Consider the following 19,340-nt stretch of genomic DNA (forward strand, 5'->3'; position numbering starts at 1 on the left):
GTTCATGCAAGACCAGAGTCAAAGGCCCATGATTGAGAAGTCAGCAAAGTCAACAGCTGGAAGCCAATGGTCAGATTTCAGAGGTCAGAGGCCCAAAGACTGTTTGTCTGGGCCAAGGAATGGAAGTTGGAGACCCAGAGGCAGCTTGTCCTGAGGCTGAAGGCCCGTCTGTGTGTGAGAGTGGATGGGGGGTGGAAAAGGGCTTGTTTTGCTATTGTTGTTTTCTTATTGTTGTTGCTCGTGTTGCTCTAAACATAGTGGGAATGCTATGTTGCTTCTGGTATGTGGCGACACTTACAAGCTGCCCCCAGCACCCTTGGGTTGTGTTGGTTGTTAATGCAAACAACCCATTCAATTGTATACATGCTTCCATGTACAGGTGATATATAAATATATCTGAATCTGAGATAGAAGTACAGATTGGAGGTATTTAGCAAAAGGGAATGGAGTAATTTTATTGTTCAATGTTAGGATAGGGAAATAATTAGTCACATTAAAAGTACAGAATCACAAGTAAACAGCATACAGGTTTCCACCGCTATCCGAAGGTACCGCATTCCTATGAAACCATTTGTAAGCTGAAATGGCGTAAAGCGAAGCAGCAATTAGCATTAATTTATATGGGAAAAGTTCTTGAGCGTTCCCAGACCCAAAAAATAACCTACCAAATCAAACCAAATAACACATAAAACCTAAAATAACACCGACATATAGTAAAGCAAAAATGATAAGTATACACCCTATATAAAGTAGAAATATTGTATGTACGGTTTGTTTCACTTATCAAGCTCGGGAAGACAGTGAGCCAAAATCGATTTGGAGAAGAAAAAAAAAGGCACGTATATGCCTACGCAAGTACACACATGCGCGAACAACTGCCCACACAAGGCTTCATGGTCATTGTAGACTTTCTCGGGGTAAACACACGCATAAAGCGGGCTTCTTTTTTTCGTAAAAGCGAAAATCCTCTTTGGTTAGCAAAAACAGGTACTAATGTAGCGAGCTGTCGTAAAGCGAACGTTCAAAAATGTGGGCCGCCTGTATTATATGTTAATTAGGGAACTATAATTAAAAATTGTAGGGCAATTGGTAGCTCTAGCTTATGTAGTCAATGACTTAGTTGTAAGCTCATCAGCACCCTTCCTTGTTGGCTGTTAGTAAGTACATTTTTAACTTTTCCGTATGCCTTTTTGAGGAACGAAAGATGAGGCTTGAGGGACAAAAATAAAGCACACACAATCCTATCGTGAAATACTAAACTTAAACATCTATTAAAATAGTCACAAACCAGAGCGGCCTCCTCCCATGTCTACCCCATTAATAAAAGATTTTAAAATTAGATTAGCTTTATCTCAAAGAAAGAAAAAAGCGCATAGTAGTTGGAAGTCAATCATCTCAACTCCAATATATAACAGCAAGATTTCCACAGGGTAGTGCCTCAGATACAATCACCTTTACATCTATTATGAGATCAGAAGTGGGTTTACTGACCATTGCACCTGAGTGTTAGGTAGGCAGAAAGCTGAATCTTGCATTCAATGGCAGTGCCACCAGCAAGTTCCAATCAACTTTGACAGAAACTCAACCAGATTAGTCAAAAATCTTAGAACAGGTCAGAGACTACTTATGGTATAGCTTTTGACTAAAACCCTGAGAACTCAAAGCTTTTCCAAATCCATAAGACATGTTAGAAGCATGATGGAATGCCTAGATTGGTACTGAAGTACCTTGACAGTATTCAGGACGAAACTCCTCATTTAACTGGCTCTCTATCCATCCTAAGTGTTCTGCCTCTCCTGTACTGATACAACAGTAACTGCAATGTGCACCATCAATGCACAACGGTTAGTTGGCTAGAGTACTCCAGCTACACCTCACAAACCTGTGACATTCACTATTAAGAAGGACAAGGATTTTCTGTGCATGGAAACACCACCTGCAGCTGGAAATATTGTTACTAGCTGTAAATGCCAGAGCTACTTCCCCAACAGTGCTGTTCCAAGTGCTTCAAAGTTGACTGCTTTTGAAACTTGCTTATGCCTTAGCAGGCCACTTCAGAATCAGTGCAAAGGTGGCTCTGTAGTCACATATTGGCTACAGCAGATGAGAATTGGGCACCAAAGTAGCATAGCGGTTAGCACAATGGTATTACTGGAATTCAGAATTCAATTCCAACACTGTTCTGTAAGGACAGTGGAATTCTCCCTGTGGAGTGCATGTGTTTCCTCCAGGTGCTCCAGTTTCCGCCCAAAATCCAAAAACATATTGGTTAGAGGGTTAACTGGTCATTGTAAATTGTCCAGAGTAGGTTAGGATTAATCAGGCATGTCAGGGGGTTGCTGGGGCTGTGTGGCTTGAAGGGCCAGGAGGGCCAACTCTGCACTGCACCACTAAATAAAATAAAGAATGAAAAATTTTCACCACTAAAGGACAATGTTGTAAAAAAATGGGTTCACAAACCTGGCCGTGCCTTCTCCTCAATGCTGCCAACAGTCAGAGGAACTACCTGACACAGCATTCAGAAGACACTAGGAACAGGTCTGAAATCCCACAACAACTTCTTCCCTATTGCCATCAAGTTCTTGAATGATTTGAAAAACCCTTAACACAACTTTGGTCAATATTTAGACAATACTTCTCCCTCTTTTTCTGTCAATTTGCACTACAGTTTTTATATTGTCACGTCAAAATTATTTAAGTTTATTTTAGAAGACAGTACCAGTCCAAAATTAAGTTTGGAAGGTGTTGCAGGTGATGTCCTTAGATCCTGCCTAGATTTGTTTTTGAGAGTATTTGCAGACTTTTTAAACCTCTCCCTGCTTTAAGAAGGTCACTCTCATTCTGGTACCAAAGAAAAAAACAAGATAAACTGCGTAAATGATGGGAACACAGTGGCTCTGACATCCACCATTCATAAAGTGTTTTCATGACACTTGAGAGGCTGGTCACGGCATGAATTAACTCCAGCCTTCTAGACACCTTGACTCACTGTAATTCACCTACCACCAAAACAGGTCTACACTGGTCACCATCTCCCTGACCCTACACTTATCACCAAAGCAAATGGATAATAAGGACTAATGATTATTGATTACAGCTCCACCTTTAATTCTATAATTCTATGCAAACTCATCAACAAACTCTGAGCCCTGGGAGTCAACATCTCCCTCGATAACTGGATCCTTGGCTTCCCAACCAACAGATGGCAATTAGTAAGTTTAGGCAGCAACACCTCTGAAACAATTATTCTAAACATTGTGCTCCACAAGGTTACATCCTCAGTCCCCTTTTTAATTCCCTATACACTCATGACTTTGAGATTATATTCTGCGCTGACTCCACCTACAAGTTTGTAGGTGATATCACCATAGTGAGCCTTATCTCAAATAACAATGAGTCAGAGGAGACCTTCATCATGTGGCATAAAGCAACAACCTTTCCCTCAATGTCAGCGAAACAAGAAAGCTGTTCATAGACATCAGTTAGGGAAACAGTGCACATGCTCTCATCTACATCACCTGTGCTGAGACTGAGAAGGTTGAGATTCAAGTTCCTAGGAGTGAACATCGCCTATAGCCTGCGCTCCTCTCACCACGTAGATACCACGGTCAAGAAAACTCACCAAGACCTCTAATTCCTCAGGAGGCAAAGAAATTCTGCATGTCGCCATCAACCCTTACCAATTTTTATTGATACACCATAGAAAACATCCCATCCGGATACATAATAACTTATACGGTGATTGTTTTGCACGTGATTGCAGGAAAATTGTAGAGTTGTAGACATAGCTCAGCATATCACAGAAACCAGCCTCCCCCATCCCACCAATGACTCTGTCTATACTTCTCCCTGCCTCAGTAAAGCAGTCAACATAATCAAAGGCTCCACACACCACAGACATTTTCTCTTCTGCCCTTTCCCATTGGACAGAAGATATAAAGCCTGAAAGCATGCACCACCAGGCTCAAGCCAGCTTCTACCCTGCTGTTATAAGACCTTTGAAAGGTTCTTTAGTACAATTACATGGACCCTTCACAATCTATCTCATTATGAGTTTGCACCTTATCGTTCATTTGCACTTTATTTTGCTTTATTGTTATTGTTTTTCCCTGTTCTACTGTATGCAAGATATGCTCTTCACTGTATCTCGTTGAAATAACAAACCCAATCTAATTATGTTGATTTAAGTTTGGCATTGTTGTAACGTACTATGCTACTCCTGAAAAAATCTGATTTTCATTACATTTATATCCTGTGTATATATGTTTTTAACAATAAATTTAAACTTAAGTTCATGTAGAGGTTAGTTCCCAAATGACTATTTTTTAAAAAATACTGCTAAGTACATTTCAATTCCACTTGGGTCTCTGGATTGTTAATCCAAGTGACAGGATGACTATTCCGATACAGCTAGTTCTAATTTTTTTGAAACTGGTGATTTTCAGTAAATATTTTGTTAAGTATATTTTTATGAATGGAAAAGGCTGGGAACGTATTATGGGCATTTCAACAAAGTCGATTCTCGTCAATGGAAAATGGTACTCATTAAACTAATTTTACAAATTAAAGATCCATACCCTTCATGACATTATAGCAAAAATTTATCAATAATGTGCCCATAAATTACTCATAATTTGACCACAATGTCACCAAAGTACAAATATCCTTACAGGCTTTAATGGCTGTTCCATTATGAACTGTCAATAAGCCACAGTGAACAGTTCAGATTGCCCCTCCCTTCTGCACCTACACATTGCAACATGGAAGTTACAAATGAGCTGGAGATCAGTTGTAAACACATCTCATCTCCTGCTCCTATCCTGTACACACATTGAGGACACAGGTCTGAGGGGCCAGATGTACTTTGTACCAACCTTCAGTTTCTGTACCAGTGAATGGTTGGCAAATGAAGTGTGACCCATTTTATTTGATGATCTGAATTTGAGTTCAGATTTATTTTACTCATTCTTAACAGTTTTAATTAGTTTCTAAAACATTAAAGCAATCTAACATTTTCACTTTTTTTCCCTTTAATTTCTTTCAAGTTATCTTCGTATTTCTTTGATTCAGTCAGAAGACAGATCTTTAAAATCCACTGCTGGAGTCCCAAATGTTCCTGGTAGTTCACTCTTCTTTGCTGAATTGCAGCTGCAGTGATGTGAGCACGATTTGTCCTATTAGCTATTTCTCACTATGCACATATTGCTGACCTGCTGGATCCTTTCCCCATCTTTGTTCTTAACATTTAGATTATCTGCGGTGATTTGCTATTTGGTCACAGGTTGGGTTGGTTGTATGATCCCTGAGTTCATAAGATCTAACCACGAAGAAATCTACCAGTCCATCTGAAAATTCATTAAAATCACATTTCCACTAATAGTATTTTAAAATGCCGATCTTTAAGAATTACCAGTACTTCACTGTGCTTTGTGCTTAAAAGATGATTATAGGAGCAATGGCACAATAACTGAAATTCATTAGTTTCAGCTGAATACCCTCTCGAGACATCTTTTATTGCAGGAGTTACATTTGCCATTTAGTCAAATGCTGCGGGTCGCTCCCTGAGCATGTTTGTGAGATTTCCTTGCTAATGCTATTGGGTAATGCGGAAGTTCATCTGTGAGAGAAAGATTGCTCTTTCTACCTACGCATTAATTTAAATCAGAACCGAAACTAAGCTCAAAAGCCACCCCTTCTTACCATGACAGTGGCTATGATAGAAATCAGCGCATCACTGTACGCCAGCAGCCGGTGCGACGACTGCTCGCTGCCGTGACCTGGACGCCCCTCTACATGCCCCGGGCTGCCTCCCGACTGCACCGATTCGTCCTCCGCTGCAGAGCGGACCAAGGGACTCGCCTCTTCCTCGATGCCCTCCCCGAGCCCGTGCCGCGACACAGACATCGCGCCCTCCAGCCAACTCCGGCCCTCCGCGCTGCGGGGCCGAGTCAGTCGCGCGCGTGCGCACGCGGGATGAGAAGTCGGCGACGGGGACGCGCGCGGGGGGAGGGGGAGGGGGAGGGGCGGCGAGAGGGCGCGCGCTTCTCGCCCGCTCGCTCTGGGTAGGGTGGCCCGTCTCCGAGGCAGAGTTGGCCGGCTGAGGGTTACCGCCCCTTCTGCATTCTCTCGTCTACCTGTCTTTCTTTGATGTGATTTTCAGCCATCTCTTTAGTGTTGAGCCGCAATCTTGCACCTCACCTTCAATGTGTTCTTGAGAAGAACTCCCATCTGAATACACTGTGAAACCAAGGTCGCCCTGACCACGGTAGTCACTCCGCACTATGTAAACAACAGGCATTTCTGCACACATTGGGAGGCAAAACTAAAACATCGTTTTATATTCATCAAAAGATACTAGAAAATTAGATTTATGTTCAATGTCTGTAAGACTATAAGGTCATCTACCAATGTGCCCTGTCTGCACCAGGCCGTCACAGAGAGAGGCCCTGGAAAACATTGACCACCTCTCACTGAGCCACCTTTTGGTGAAAGCAGGCATCAGTGATGAAATTCAGCATCATCTTAAATCGCCCGCACAGCCTTTGGTCATTTGAAGGAAAAGAGTATTTGAAGATCAAGACTGCAAACATAAGAAACATACCGTCTGGAAATCGACAAATTGGCCGGGCCACTATGGGCAAACTGGTCAGTGGTACCCATCTACATTAATCCCATCCTTTGGCACTTGGCCTTCAGTCTTCATGTCTGGACAATTTAAAAGTTTGACTAGACTCTTACTAAATTCTATTAGTCACTCTGCTTCCACCATTCTGTCTGGCAGTTAATTCTAGATACTCACCATTATGGGTGAAAAGGGACTCTCCAGGTCCCCTCTAAATCTCTTCTGTCAAAGTGGTAGTGATCCCCAATCTCATAAATACATCTGAATATGGATTACCTACAACAGAAATATCAAGGCACTGGAAGATTAGAGTGTTTAAGCCCATTACCTCTACTGTGGCATAGACTGTTAACAGCAGCTTGGCAGAATCCTTGTCTTTGGCCAGTCTTTCAAGTTGCCCCCCCCCCCCCTCCCAGTGTAGTTAATCTTAAAAGATCTTTCCTCTCCCAAGGATGAGATCTTTGGATCTTCTGCTGACATTTCTGTAGCTCTAGGTTTTAATGGGATGGGATTGCTAGACCCATGTCCAACCCTCCTTTTGCAGTTGGGCTGAGGGCTGTCCATAGTGGAATTCAGACAACAGGCGAATACCATCAATTCTGTTTCTGAAAAATCCTTCAAATTTAATGGAAGGGTAAGCGAAGCAGCATCAGAGGCCTACATCCCCAACACTAAGGTCCAGTTGGGTACAATGGGCATGCAACATTATTTGTGTGTCTGACGTCAGATAGAATATATTTTGAGCATTGACATAGGAGAAAATTAATATATAAACAGATAAAGATTCAAAGCTTTCTAGAATGCTTGCAACATTCCCACCTGGGAATCCCTGGCACCATTTTAAGTTAAGAAACTATCAGAATGGTATGGAGAACTTCAAAGTCATACACTGTGAGCACAAACAATCCAGGCATAAGTGGCAGAAATGGCATGCCACCTCCACAACAAACCACCTGTCTTCCCCATCAAACACTTCCTGCTCCATTTATGGATGGGTCTGCATCCCACATTGGTCTCAGTCTCCTCAGAGCTCTCAATACTGGAATAAAGGCAAGTTATTCCTGACACAAAAGGCTGCCTATGACGAAAAAGATGAAAGTTGAAACAAAACTAAACAGGATACTGTAATTCATGTTTTTATGGGGGAAACTTGGATAGTGTGATGAAATCAGTTCAAAGAACAGAAAATAATTTCTGAGGGAAGCTGAAGGTTGTTGGTGTTTGCAGAGAGATTACCCAGTTGGATTTACCTTGAATATTTGTTAGCTTCACAGACTAATATTTTTAATGTGTATGGATGACCTGACCAAGCCAATACTTTAGATGAGAATCAGAATCAAGTTTATTATCACTGGCATGTATCGTGAAATTTGTTAACTTAGCAGCAATGCATAATATAGAAGAAAGAAAAAATAATAAGTAAGTAAATCAATTACAGTATACGTATATTGAATAGACAAAAAATTGTGCAAAGAAACAAATAATATAAAAAAGTGAGGTACAGGGGTTCAATGTCCATTTAGGAATCAGAGCGGAAGAAGCTGTTCCTGAATCGCTGAGTGTGTGCCTTCAGATTTCTGTACCTCTTACCTGATGGTAACAGTGAGAAAAGGGCATGCTCTGGATGCTGAAGGTCTTTAATAATGGAAGCTGCCTTTCTGTGACACTGCTCCTTGAAGATGTCCTGGTACTTTGTAGGCTAGTACCCAAGATGGAGCTGACTAGATTTACAACCCTCTGCAGCTTCTTTTGGTCCTGTGTAGTAGCCCAGTGATGCAGCCTGTCAGAATGCTCTCCATGGTACAACTGTAAAAGTTTGTGAGTGTATTTGTTGACATACCAAATCCCTTCAAACTCCTAATGAAGTATAGTCGCTGTCTTGCCTTCTTTATAACTGCATTGATATGTTGGGACCAGGTTAGGTCCTCAGATATCTTGACACCCAGGAACTTGAAACTGCTCACTCTCTCCACTTCTGATCCCTCTATGAGGATTGGTATGTGTTCCTTCATCTTACCCTTTCTCATCCACAATCAGCTTTTTCATCTTACTGACGTTGAGTACCAGGTTGTTGCTGCAACACCACTCTCATCTCCATCTGAGATTCTACCAACAACAGTTGTATCATCAACAAATTTATACATGGTATTTGAGTTATGCTTAGCCACACAGTCATGTGTATATAGAGAGCAGAGCAGTGGGCTAAGTACTCAACCTGGAGGTGCACCAGTCATGATTGTCTACAAGGAGGAGATGTTATCAACAATCTGCACAGATTGTTGTCTTACAGTTAGGAAGTCAAGGATCCAATTGCAGAGGGAGGTACAGAGGCCCAGGTTCTGTAACTTCCCAATCAGGATTGTGGGAATGATGGTATTAAATTCTGAGTTATAATTGAACAGCATCCTGACAAAGGTGTTTGTTGTCCAGGTGGTCTAAAGCTGAGCGAAGATCCATTGAGATTGCATCTGCCATTGACCTATTATGGCGACAGGCAAATTGCAATGGGTTCAGGTCTTTGCTGAGGTAGGAATTCAGTCTAGTCATAACCAACCTCTCAAAGCATTTCAAAGACTTGCAGGTCACTGGAATAGAGGGTATATAGAGGATATTTTAAGTGAACAGAATTGTAGCCAATGAAATTATGTAATGTTGCATGTTGGAAGGTGAAATAGGGTGGACAGTTCAACAAATAATGTTGAAATTGTTAAGGTACTGTTGAGGAATTTAGGTGAAAACCTGAATTTTATATTTTTAGGCATGAAAATAGTTGATTGGGAGTTGGGCTTAGATAGGTATAAAATACTATATTGCAAATGGTATGTACTGTATGCAGAATTGGTAATGAGCAATAATTCTTACTGTTTTAATGATTGTATTATACTTTCAGAAAGTTTCAGGGGCAAGACTATGAAGTGCCTTTGAATGAGCAAAACTCATTTTAGACCATAAGACAAAAGTGAAGAATTCAGCCATCTACACCATCAAGTCTGCTCCACCGTTCAATCATGGCTGATTCTTTTTCTTTCTCCTCCTCAACCCCAGTTCGTGGCCTTCTCCCTGTAATCTTTGATGCCATGTCCAATCAAGAACCTATCAATTATGCCTCAAGTACACCCAATGACTTGGCCTCCACAGCTGCATGTGGCAACACATTCCACAAATTCACCACCCTTTTGCTAAAGAAATTTCTCTGTATCTCTGCTTTGAAAGGACACCCCTCTATCCTGAGGGTATGCGCTCTTGTCCTAGACTTTCCCACCATGGGAAACGTCCTTTCCATATCTACTCTCTCTAGGCCTTTCAAAATTCATTTTAACATTCAAAAGGTTTCAATGAGATAACCTTCATCCTTCTGAATTTCAACGAGTATAGACCCAGAGCCATCAAACGTTCTTCATATAATAACCCTTCCATTCCTGGAATCATCCTTGTGTACCTTCTCTGGACCTTCTCCAATGCCAGCACATCTTTTCTAAGATGAGGGGCCCAGAACTGTTCACAATACTCAAGGTGAGGTCTCACCAGTGCCTTATAAAGCCTCAGCATCACATCCTTGCTCTTGTAATCTAGAGCTCTTAAAATGAATGCTAACAAGCCATCAGACTCCTCCATAATCAGAGCCTAGACTGACATCTACATCATTTATTATTATATTCTAATTTGTTCTCTACTGTGCCTACTGTCTTGTTTATATAATTATTGTACTGCCCTGCTCTGTTTTGTGCACTTTATGTAGTCCTGTGCAGGTCTGTAGTCTAGTGCAGTTTTTATGTTTTACATAGTCTAGTGTAGTTTCGTGTTTCATGTAGCACCAGGGTACTGGAGGAACATTGTTTCATTTTTACTGTGTACTGTACCAACAGTTTATGGTCAAAATGACAATAAACTTGACTTGACTTGACATGGCATTTACCTTCCTCACTGCTGACTCAACCTACAAGTTAACCTTCAAGGTGTTCTGCACAAGTCCCTCAAGTCCCTCTGCATCTCAGATTCCTTGATTTTCTCCTTTTTTAGAAGATAGTGTGCACATTTATTTCTACTACCAAACTGCATGACCGTGCATTTTCCAACATTGTATTTCATTTGCCACTTTCTTGCCCATTCTTCTAATCTGTCTAACTCATTCTGCTTCCTACCTCTTTCCTCAACACTACCTGCCACTCCACCAATCTCAGTCTCATCTGCAAACGTGGCAATAAAGCCATCTATTCCATCATCTAAACCATTTATATACAGCATAAAAAGAAGTGGTCCAAACACCAACCCTTGCAGAACACCACCAGTCACTGGCAGCCAACCAGAAAAGGATTATTTTATTCCCACTTGCTGCCTCCTACCAATCAGCCGATGCTCTAACCATGTTAGTAACTTTCCTGTAATACCATGTGCTCTTAACTTAGTATGCAGCCTCATGTATGGTACATTGTCAAAGGCCTTCTGAAAGTCCAAATATAAAACATCCCCTGCATCCCCTTTATTTATCCTACTTGTAATTTCCTCCAAGAATTCCAACAGGTTTGTCAGGCAGGATTTTTCCTGAAGGAAACCATGCCAACTTTGTACTATCTTGTACAGTGTCACCAAATACTCCATCACCTCATCCTTAATAATTGTCTCAAACATCTCCCCAACCACTGAGGTCAGGCTAACTGGCTAACCAATATCCTGTTGGGGAGGTTTGCAAAAGCTATTGGGGTGAGTTTAAACTAGAATTGCAGGGGGGTGGGAACTGAACTGAAGTAATGGAGGAAAGGGAGGTTGGCTCACAAATAGAGAAGCTTGGAGACAGGGCAAAAGGGAGGATAGGCAGGTGATAGAGAGGGGACACACTCAGACCGATGATGTGTGATGTGTATATTTTAATAAAGTGGATGAGCTTGGAGAATGGATCAGCACTTGGAGCTATGCTGTTGTTGTCATTACAGAGACTTGGATGGTGGAGGGGCAGGAATGGCTACTTCAAGTGCCAGGCTTTAGATGTTTCAGAAAGGACAGGGAGGGAGGCAAGACAGGTGGGGGGATGACACTGTTGGTCAGAGATAGTGTCACGGCTGCAGAAAAGGAGGAAGTCATGGAGATGTTGTCTACAGAATCTCTGTGGGTGGAAGCTAGGAATAGGCAGGTGTCAATAACTCTACTGGGTGTTTTTTTATAGACCACCCAATAGTAACAGGGACATCGAGGAGCAGACAGGGAGACAGATTCTGGAAAGGAGTAATAATAACAGGGTTGTTGTAGTGGGAGATTTTAACTTCCCAAATATTGATTGGCATTTCCCTGGAGTGAGGGGTTTAGATGGGGTGGAGTTTGTTTGGTGTGTTTAGGAAGGTTTCTTGACACAATTTGTAGATAAGCCTACAAGAGGAGAGACTATACTTTATCTGGTATTGGGAAGTGAACCTGCTTTTGAAAGGTTCAAAAAACTAGGTAATGATAGAGATCTATAAGATTATAAGGCTAGCAGGAAGGAGCTTAAGAATGAAATTAGGAGAGCCAGAAGGGGCCATGAGGAGGCCTTGATGGACAGGATTAAAGAAAACTCCAAGGCATTCTATAAGTATGTGAAGAGCATGAGGATAAGACTTGAGAGAATAGGACAAATCAAGTGTAACAGTGGAAAAGTGCGCATGGAACCCGAGGAGATGGCAGAGGTACTTAATGAATACTTCGTTTCAGTGTTCACTAAGGAAAAGTATCTTGGTGATTGTAGTGATGACTTGCAGCAGACTGAAAAGCTTGAGCATGTAGATATTAAGGAGGAGGATGTGCTGGAGCTTTTGGAAAGCATCAAGTTGGATGTCACCAGGACCAGATGGGATGTACCCCAGGCTACTGTGGGAGGCAAGTGAGGAGATTGCTGAGCCTCTGGTGATGTTCTTTGCATCATCAATGAGGATGGAAGAGGTTCCCGAGGATTGGAGGGTTGTAGATGTTGTTCCCTTATTCAAGAAAGTGAGTAGACATAGCCCAGGAAATTATAGACCAGTGAGTCTTACTTCAGTGGTTGGTAAGTTGATGGAGAAGATCCTGAGAAGCATAATTTATGAACATTTGGAGAGGCACAATATGATTAGGAATAGTCAGCATGGCTTTGTCAAAGGCAGGTCATGCCTTATGAGCCTGAATTTTTTGAGGATGTGACAAAACACATTAATGAAGGTAGAGCCAAAGATGTAGTGTACATGGATTTTAGTAAGGCATTTGGTAAGATACCCCAAGCAAGTCTTATTGAGAAAGTAAGGAGGCATGGGATCCAAGGGGACATTGCTATGTGGAGCCAGAAATGGCTTGCCCACAGAGAGCAAAGAGTGGGTCATATTCTGCATGGAGGCCAGTGACCAGTGGTGTGCCTCAGGGGTCTGTTCTGGGATCCCTATTCTGTGATTTTTATAAATGGCCTGGATGAGGAAGTGAAGGGATGGGGTAGTAAATTTGCTGATGACAGAAAGGTAGGAGTGTTCTGGATAGTGTGGAGGGTTGTTAGAGGTTACAGCGGGACATTGACAGGATGCAAAACTGGGCTGAGAAGTGGCAGATGGAGTTCAATCCAGAATGTGTGAAGTGGTTCATTTTGATAGGTCAAATATGATGGCAGAATGTAGTATTAATGGTAAGACTCTTGGCAGTGTGGAGGATCAGAGGGATTTTGGGGTCCGAGTCCATCGGACACTCAAAGCTGCTATGCAGGTTGACTCTGTGGTTTAGAAGGCATATGGAGCATTGGCCTTCATTAATCGTGGGATTGAGTTTAAGAGCCGAGAGGTAATGTTGCAGCTATATAGGACCCTGGTCAGACCCCACTTGGAGTGTGCTCAGTTCTGGTTGCCTCACTACAGGAAGGACGTGGAAAGCATAGAAAGGGTGCAGAGGAGATTTACAAGGATGTTGCCTGGTTTGGGGAGCATGCCTTATGAGAATAGATTGAGTGAACTCAGCCTTTTCTCCTTAAGCAACGGAGGATGAGAGGTGACCTGATTGGGGTGTACAAGGTAATGCAAGGCATTGATCATGTGGATAGTCAGAGGCTTTTTCCTAGGGCTGAAATGGCTAGCACGAGTGGGCATTGTATTAAAGTGCTTGGTAGTAGGTACAGAGGAGATGTCAGGGGTAATTTTTTTTTTACACAGTGGTGAGTGCGTGGAATGGGCTGCCGGTGGCAGCGGTGGAGGCGGAAATGATAGGGTCTTTTAGAAGGCTCCTGAATGGATACATGGAGCTTTGAAAAATAGAGGGCTATGGGTAAGCATAGGTAGTTCTAAGGTAAGGACATGTTTGGCATAGCTTTGTGGGCCGAAGGACCTGTATTGCGCTGTATTTTTCTATGTTTCTATCATTTCCTTTCTGTTGTCTTCCTCCTTTCTTAAAGACCGGAGTGGCATTTGCAATGCTCCAGTTCTCTGGCACCATACCAGAATCCAATGATTTTTGAAAGGTCATTTCTAATACCATCACAATCTTTAACGCTACCTCTTTCAGAACCCTAGGGTGCATTTCATATGGTCTGGTAGGTACCTTTCATTCTTTTAGCTTTTTGAGCACTGTCTCTCTTGTAATAGTAACTGCACCCACTTCTCTTCCTCATTAGGCATACTGCTCGTGTCTTCCATAGTGAAGACTGACGCAAAATACTCATTTAGTTCATCAGCCATCTCCTTGTCCCCTGTTATTATTTCACCTGCTTCATTTTCTAGTGGTTCTATATCCACTGTCATTTCTCTTTTATTTTTAACATACTTAAAACAAACTTTTACTGTCCACTTTGATATCATTTGCTAGCTTGTTTTCATATTTCATCTTTTCCCTTATAATAATTTTTTTGTTGCTCTCAATAGGGTTTTAAAAGCTTCCAAATCCTCTATCTTGCCTCTAATTTTTGCTTTGTTGTATGCCCTTTCTTTTGTTTTTACAATACTTCCTTTGTCTGCCATGGTTGTACTGTTTTACCATTTGAGTTTTTCTTCACTTTTGGAATACATATGTTCTGGACTTCCTGATTTTTCCCAGAACGCACACCATTGCTGCTCTGCTGACAGTCCTGATAACAGTTCCTTCCCAATTTACTTTGGCCAACTCCTCTCTCATACCACTGTAATTTCCCTTACTCCACTGAAATACTGTTACGTCAGACTTTACTTTCTCCTTAAAAGGTTGTTTTACTTTAAGCTCCTTAATTGCCTCGAGTTCATTACATGACAGTCAATCCAGTATAGCTGATCCCCAAGTAGGCTCAATGCCAAACTACTTAATTTTAATTAAGAAAGTCCTTAGCATACACTAATTTCATTAAGATGATAAAAAAATCATAGCTATTGAAACTGACAGTCAAAAACACTACAGATACTCCCTGTGGGAGGATGGGATTGGACTGTGTAATTGCAGCCCCTCACGCTACCTGCTGTTAGCTGATGATGTCACAGCGCTGGTAGAGTTTAAATCTAATGGGTGGTCTCTTTTTGGACTCTTAGGTCACTATGGACCAAGTAGTCATGGGTGTCATGGAAACAATATTCAGAGGGAGTGTGCTGCATTGAAGAGAGCATGGACGCACATTTTACATAAGTATTTGCCTCTGTGTACGTTTAGTGTCTGTTTTGGCCTGCACCTAACCTACTTACAGGTAGTGAGGCACTTCTGTCCCCATTCATCGAACCTGTGAATCAGATTTCACACACCAATTGGCACTGCAAGCAGGGAGTGTGACTCAACAAAAGATGAATATCTTTAGAAGGAAAAATAAGACCCCCCCCACCCCCAAGTGAGGAGTACCAAGGCCATAGTGAGGCAGCAGTGCGAGTTTTTTATTAAACAAAATATACTTTATTCAAAAATAAAATTATGTACAATAAACCATTCAATGACTTTCAGTCCTTTACAAATGATTCCATTACAGTCTTTACATTCCTACACTTTGCCACCCAGGTGGTACTCTGTTACTTCATATTTACATACACTTGTTCAGGGGTATACACCCCACCCCACCTACCCCTCAACTCCCGCGGGAGAAGAACCCTAGACTGTGGTCCTTCCCCACCGGGCCCTTGTGGTGGCTGCACCAAGTTTGAATGCGTCCCCCAGCACGTACTCCTGCAGCCGAGAATGTGCCAGTCAGCAGCATTCCCCCACGGAGATTTCCATGTGTTGGTAGACCATCGAGTTTCAGGCCGACCAAAGTTTCACCGAGTTGATGATCTGCCAGCAGCAGTGTGAGTTAATCTCACAAAAGAAGAAAGATCTGTAATGCACTGGTAAAGGTTTCACTGCTCACGTCATGGTCTTTCTGTAGAAGTAGTGTCTGGATTATGGTGAGAGATTAACAGGTGCTTCACAATGCAAGAACCATCCAATCAGGAGAGTAGTTTTTTTTGTGTGCCTGACACTGGTGTGAGCTGGGGTCTTTGTTCAGCAGGAGATGAAGGGAGAAGACTCTGGAGAGAAGCAATCGTTAGACTTGACCTCATGAGGACCGTGATTTGATGTAGCATGGTGCGGAAGTCTCCTGAGGATCGGTGAATATGACTTTTGGAAGAGTTGAGCTCCAACCTGTGCATGTTTGACTGGTTAATCATAATGGGCCCTTTGGAGATGAGGCTGAGTACAGGGCTATGGTGGGAAACTTTGTCACATGGTGTGAGCAGAATCATCTGCAGCTTAATGTGAAAAAGACTAAGGAGCTGGTGGTGGACCTGAGGAGGGCTAAGGCACCAATGACCCCTGTTTTCATCCAAGGGGTCAGTGTGGACATGGTGGAGGATTACAAATACCTGGGGATATGAATCGACAATAAACTGGACTGGTCAAAGAAGACTGAGGCTGTCTACAAGAAGGGTCAGAGCCGTCTCTACTTCCTGAGGAGACTGAGGTCCTTTAACATCTGCCGGACAATGCCGAAGCAGTGCTATCACGCTTGCTGTTGTGTGATGGGGCAGCAGGCTGAGGGTAGCAGACACCAACAGAATCAACAAACTCATTCGTAAGGCCAGTGATGTTGTGGGGGTGGAACTGAACTCTGACGGTGGTGTCTGAAAAGAGGATGCTGTCCAAGTTGCATGCCGTCTTTGACAATGTCTCCCATCCACTCCATAATGTACCGGTTAGGCACAGGAGTTCATTCAGCCAGAGACTCATTCCACCGAGATGCAACACTAAGCGTTAGAGGAAGTCATTCCTGCCCGTGGCCATCAAACTTTACAACTCCTCCCTCCGAGTGTCAGACACCCTGAGCCAATAGGTTGGTGCTGGACTTATTTCCACTTGGCACAATTTACTTATTATTATTTAATCATTTATGGTTTTATATTGCTATATTTCTACACTATTCTTGGTTGGTGTGACTGTAACGAAACTGAATTTCCCTTGGGATCAATAAAGTACATCCATCTGTCTGTCTGTCTGATCAGACAGCAACTGACCTCCTGCTCTGGTGCTAGAACACTGCTGAGTGCCTCTGGAATAAACTGAGCTGGGAAATGGATGCTCTACAAGCAGAAAGTCCTGACATTTGAAGGGGCCAACATTTATTTATAAAAGCTTTTGTTTATATTCATCACTTGAAGGATGAAGTAAGCTTAAATAGCTGAGGTTTACTCTTATTTCTATATGGTATGCATTTTTGTTCCTCCATATTCAGTCCTTCCCTAAAAGAGGAGTATATGAGTATATCCCTATAATAGGTATATTTGGTATATTTAGATTTTCAAAAGGCTTTTGACAAGGTCCCACACAGGAGATTAGTGTGCAAACTTAAAGCACATGGTATTGGGGGTATGGTATTGATGTGGATAGAGAATTGGTTGGCAGACAGGAAGCAAAGAGTGGGAGTAAATGGGACCTTTTCAGAATGGCAGGCAGTGACTAGTGGGGTACTGCAAGGCTCAGTGCTGGGACCCCAGTTGTTTACAATATATATTAATGATTTAGACGAGGGAATTAAATGCAGCATCTCCAAGTTTGCGGATGACACGAAGCTGGGCGGTGGTGTTAGCTGTGAGGAGGATGCTAAGAGGATTCAGGGTGACTTGGATAGGTTAGGTGAGTGGGCAAATTCATGGCAGATGCAATTTAATGTGGATAAATGTGAGGTTATCCACTTTGGTTCCCAGAACAGGAAAACAGATTATTATCTGAACGGTGGCCGATTAGGAAAAGGGGAGGTGCAGCGAGACCTGGGTGTCATTGTACACCAGTCATTGAAGGTGGGCATGCAGGTACAGCAGGCGGTGAAAAAGGCAAATGGTATGTTGGCATTCATAGCAAAAGGATTTGAGTACAGGAGCAGGGAGGTTCTACTGTAGTTGTAGAAGGCCTTGGTGAGACCGCACCTAGAGTATTGTGTACAGTTTTGGTCCCCTAATCTGAGGAAAGACATTCTTGCCATAGAGGGAGTACAGAGAAGGTTCACCAGATTGATTCCTGGGATGGCAGGACTTTCATATGAAGAAAGACTGGATCAACTAGGCTTATACTCACTGGAATTTAGAAGATTGAGGAGGGACCTTATTGAAACGTATAAAATTCTAAAGGGATTGGACAGGCTAGATGCAGGAAGATTGTTTCCAATGTTGGGGAAGCCCAGAATGAGGGGTCACAGTTTAAGGATAAAGGGGAAGCCTTTTAGGACCGAGATGAGGAAAAACTTCTTCACACAAAGAGTGGTGAATCTGTGGAATTCTCTGCCACAGGAAACAGTTGAGGCCAGTTCATTGGCTATATTTAAGAGGAAGTTAGATATGGCCCTTGTGGCTAAAGGGATCTGGGGGTATGGAGAGAAAGCAGGTACAGGGTTCTGAGTTGGATGATCAGTCATGATCATACTGAATGGCGGTACAGGGTTCTGAGTTGGATGATCAGTCATGATCGTACTGAATGGCGGTGCGTACTGATCGAAGGGCCAAATGGCCTACTCCTGCACCTATTTTCTATGTTTCTACATTTCTATGTTTCTAACTTGTAACGGTAGTAAATTACTCAGCATTCACACAAACCGGGGTTTGGGTGGGAGAGACGTCCCAATCTCATGGATTTGGCAGGACTGGAGTGTGTCCAAGAAAACTAGGGTTTCATTGTGGGGGGTATCATCCTGGATTGATTTCATTGGGTGCAGTGTGATTGCCCTGAGCATTGGTCCAGTGGGTTGCGTGTTTAAGCTTGTTTTAAACTATTGTCCGGTAAAGTGATTAAGTTACATGGTTATGGACGCTGCAGGGTTGAGCAGTGATGCGAATTAACAGGATTACTGGTAATGAATGCATGTGTATTGAATGGGGTGGACATTCATAGCCCCAGTGAATTGTTGATTAGAACTCCTGAGTATCATTAAAACATTGGAAACAGTTATGATTATGGAGTGGAGTCTTGACAAAATGGCAGGCAAAGACTGTTTTAGTTCAGATTAACACTGATGTAATGGCAGCAGATCTGCCTCGTAATACTGGGGCCCAGGAGTGGGGGGCCGTGGTTGTCCATGCTTTCTGGGAGGAGGGGAGTGTAGGTGAGGGTGCCAAATCAGAAGCCGAGTTTCCTGTAGCTGGGGTGGAGACTTTGAAGACAAATTACTCTCGTTTCTACAGAATGAGGGGAAGCAGTGGTCTGATTTGGAAGGTCTAATGAGTCCTCTAATGAGGGGTGAGCATTCTGAGTTGGTAGGGGCCCTTTCCTCCCAGGTGAATAAATGGTCAAGTGTCTAGGTGGAGAATCTCAGTTGTCATAGGCTCAG

The 19,340-nt window shown here is 42.6% G+C and overlaps 1 protein-coding gene across 2 annotated transcripts in view; it reads right to left on the bottom strand.

Annotated features, from left to right (window-relative positions):
- The window catches only part of tmem175 (transmembrane protein 175), a 40,447-nt gene extending 34,494 nt beyond the window's left edge, over window positions 1-5,953 (bottom strand). For both annotated transcript variants that reach the window (XM_059988707.1, XM_059988706.1), the window contains exon 1: window positions 5,701-5,953. In XM_059988707.1, the coding sequence (XP_059844690.1) occupies window positions 5,701-5,904 (204 nt within the window). In that variant the 5' untranslated portion in view covers window positions 5,905-5,953. The remainder of the gene's footprint in view (window positions 1-5,700) is intronic.
- Window positions 5,954-19,340: the final 13,387 nt, after the last annotated feature.

This window comes from Hypanus sabinus, chromosome 14 (genome assembly GCF_030144855.1).
Source record: "Hypanus sabinus isolate sHypSab1 chromosome 14, sHypSab1.hap1, whole genome shotgun sequence".
NCBI classification, from domain to species: Eukaryota; Metazoa; Chordata; class Chondrichthyes; order Myliobatiformes; family Dasyatidae; genus Hypanus; species Hypanus sabinus.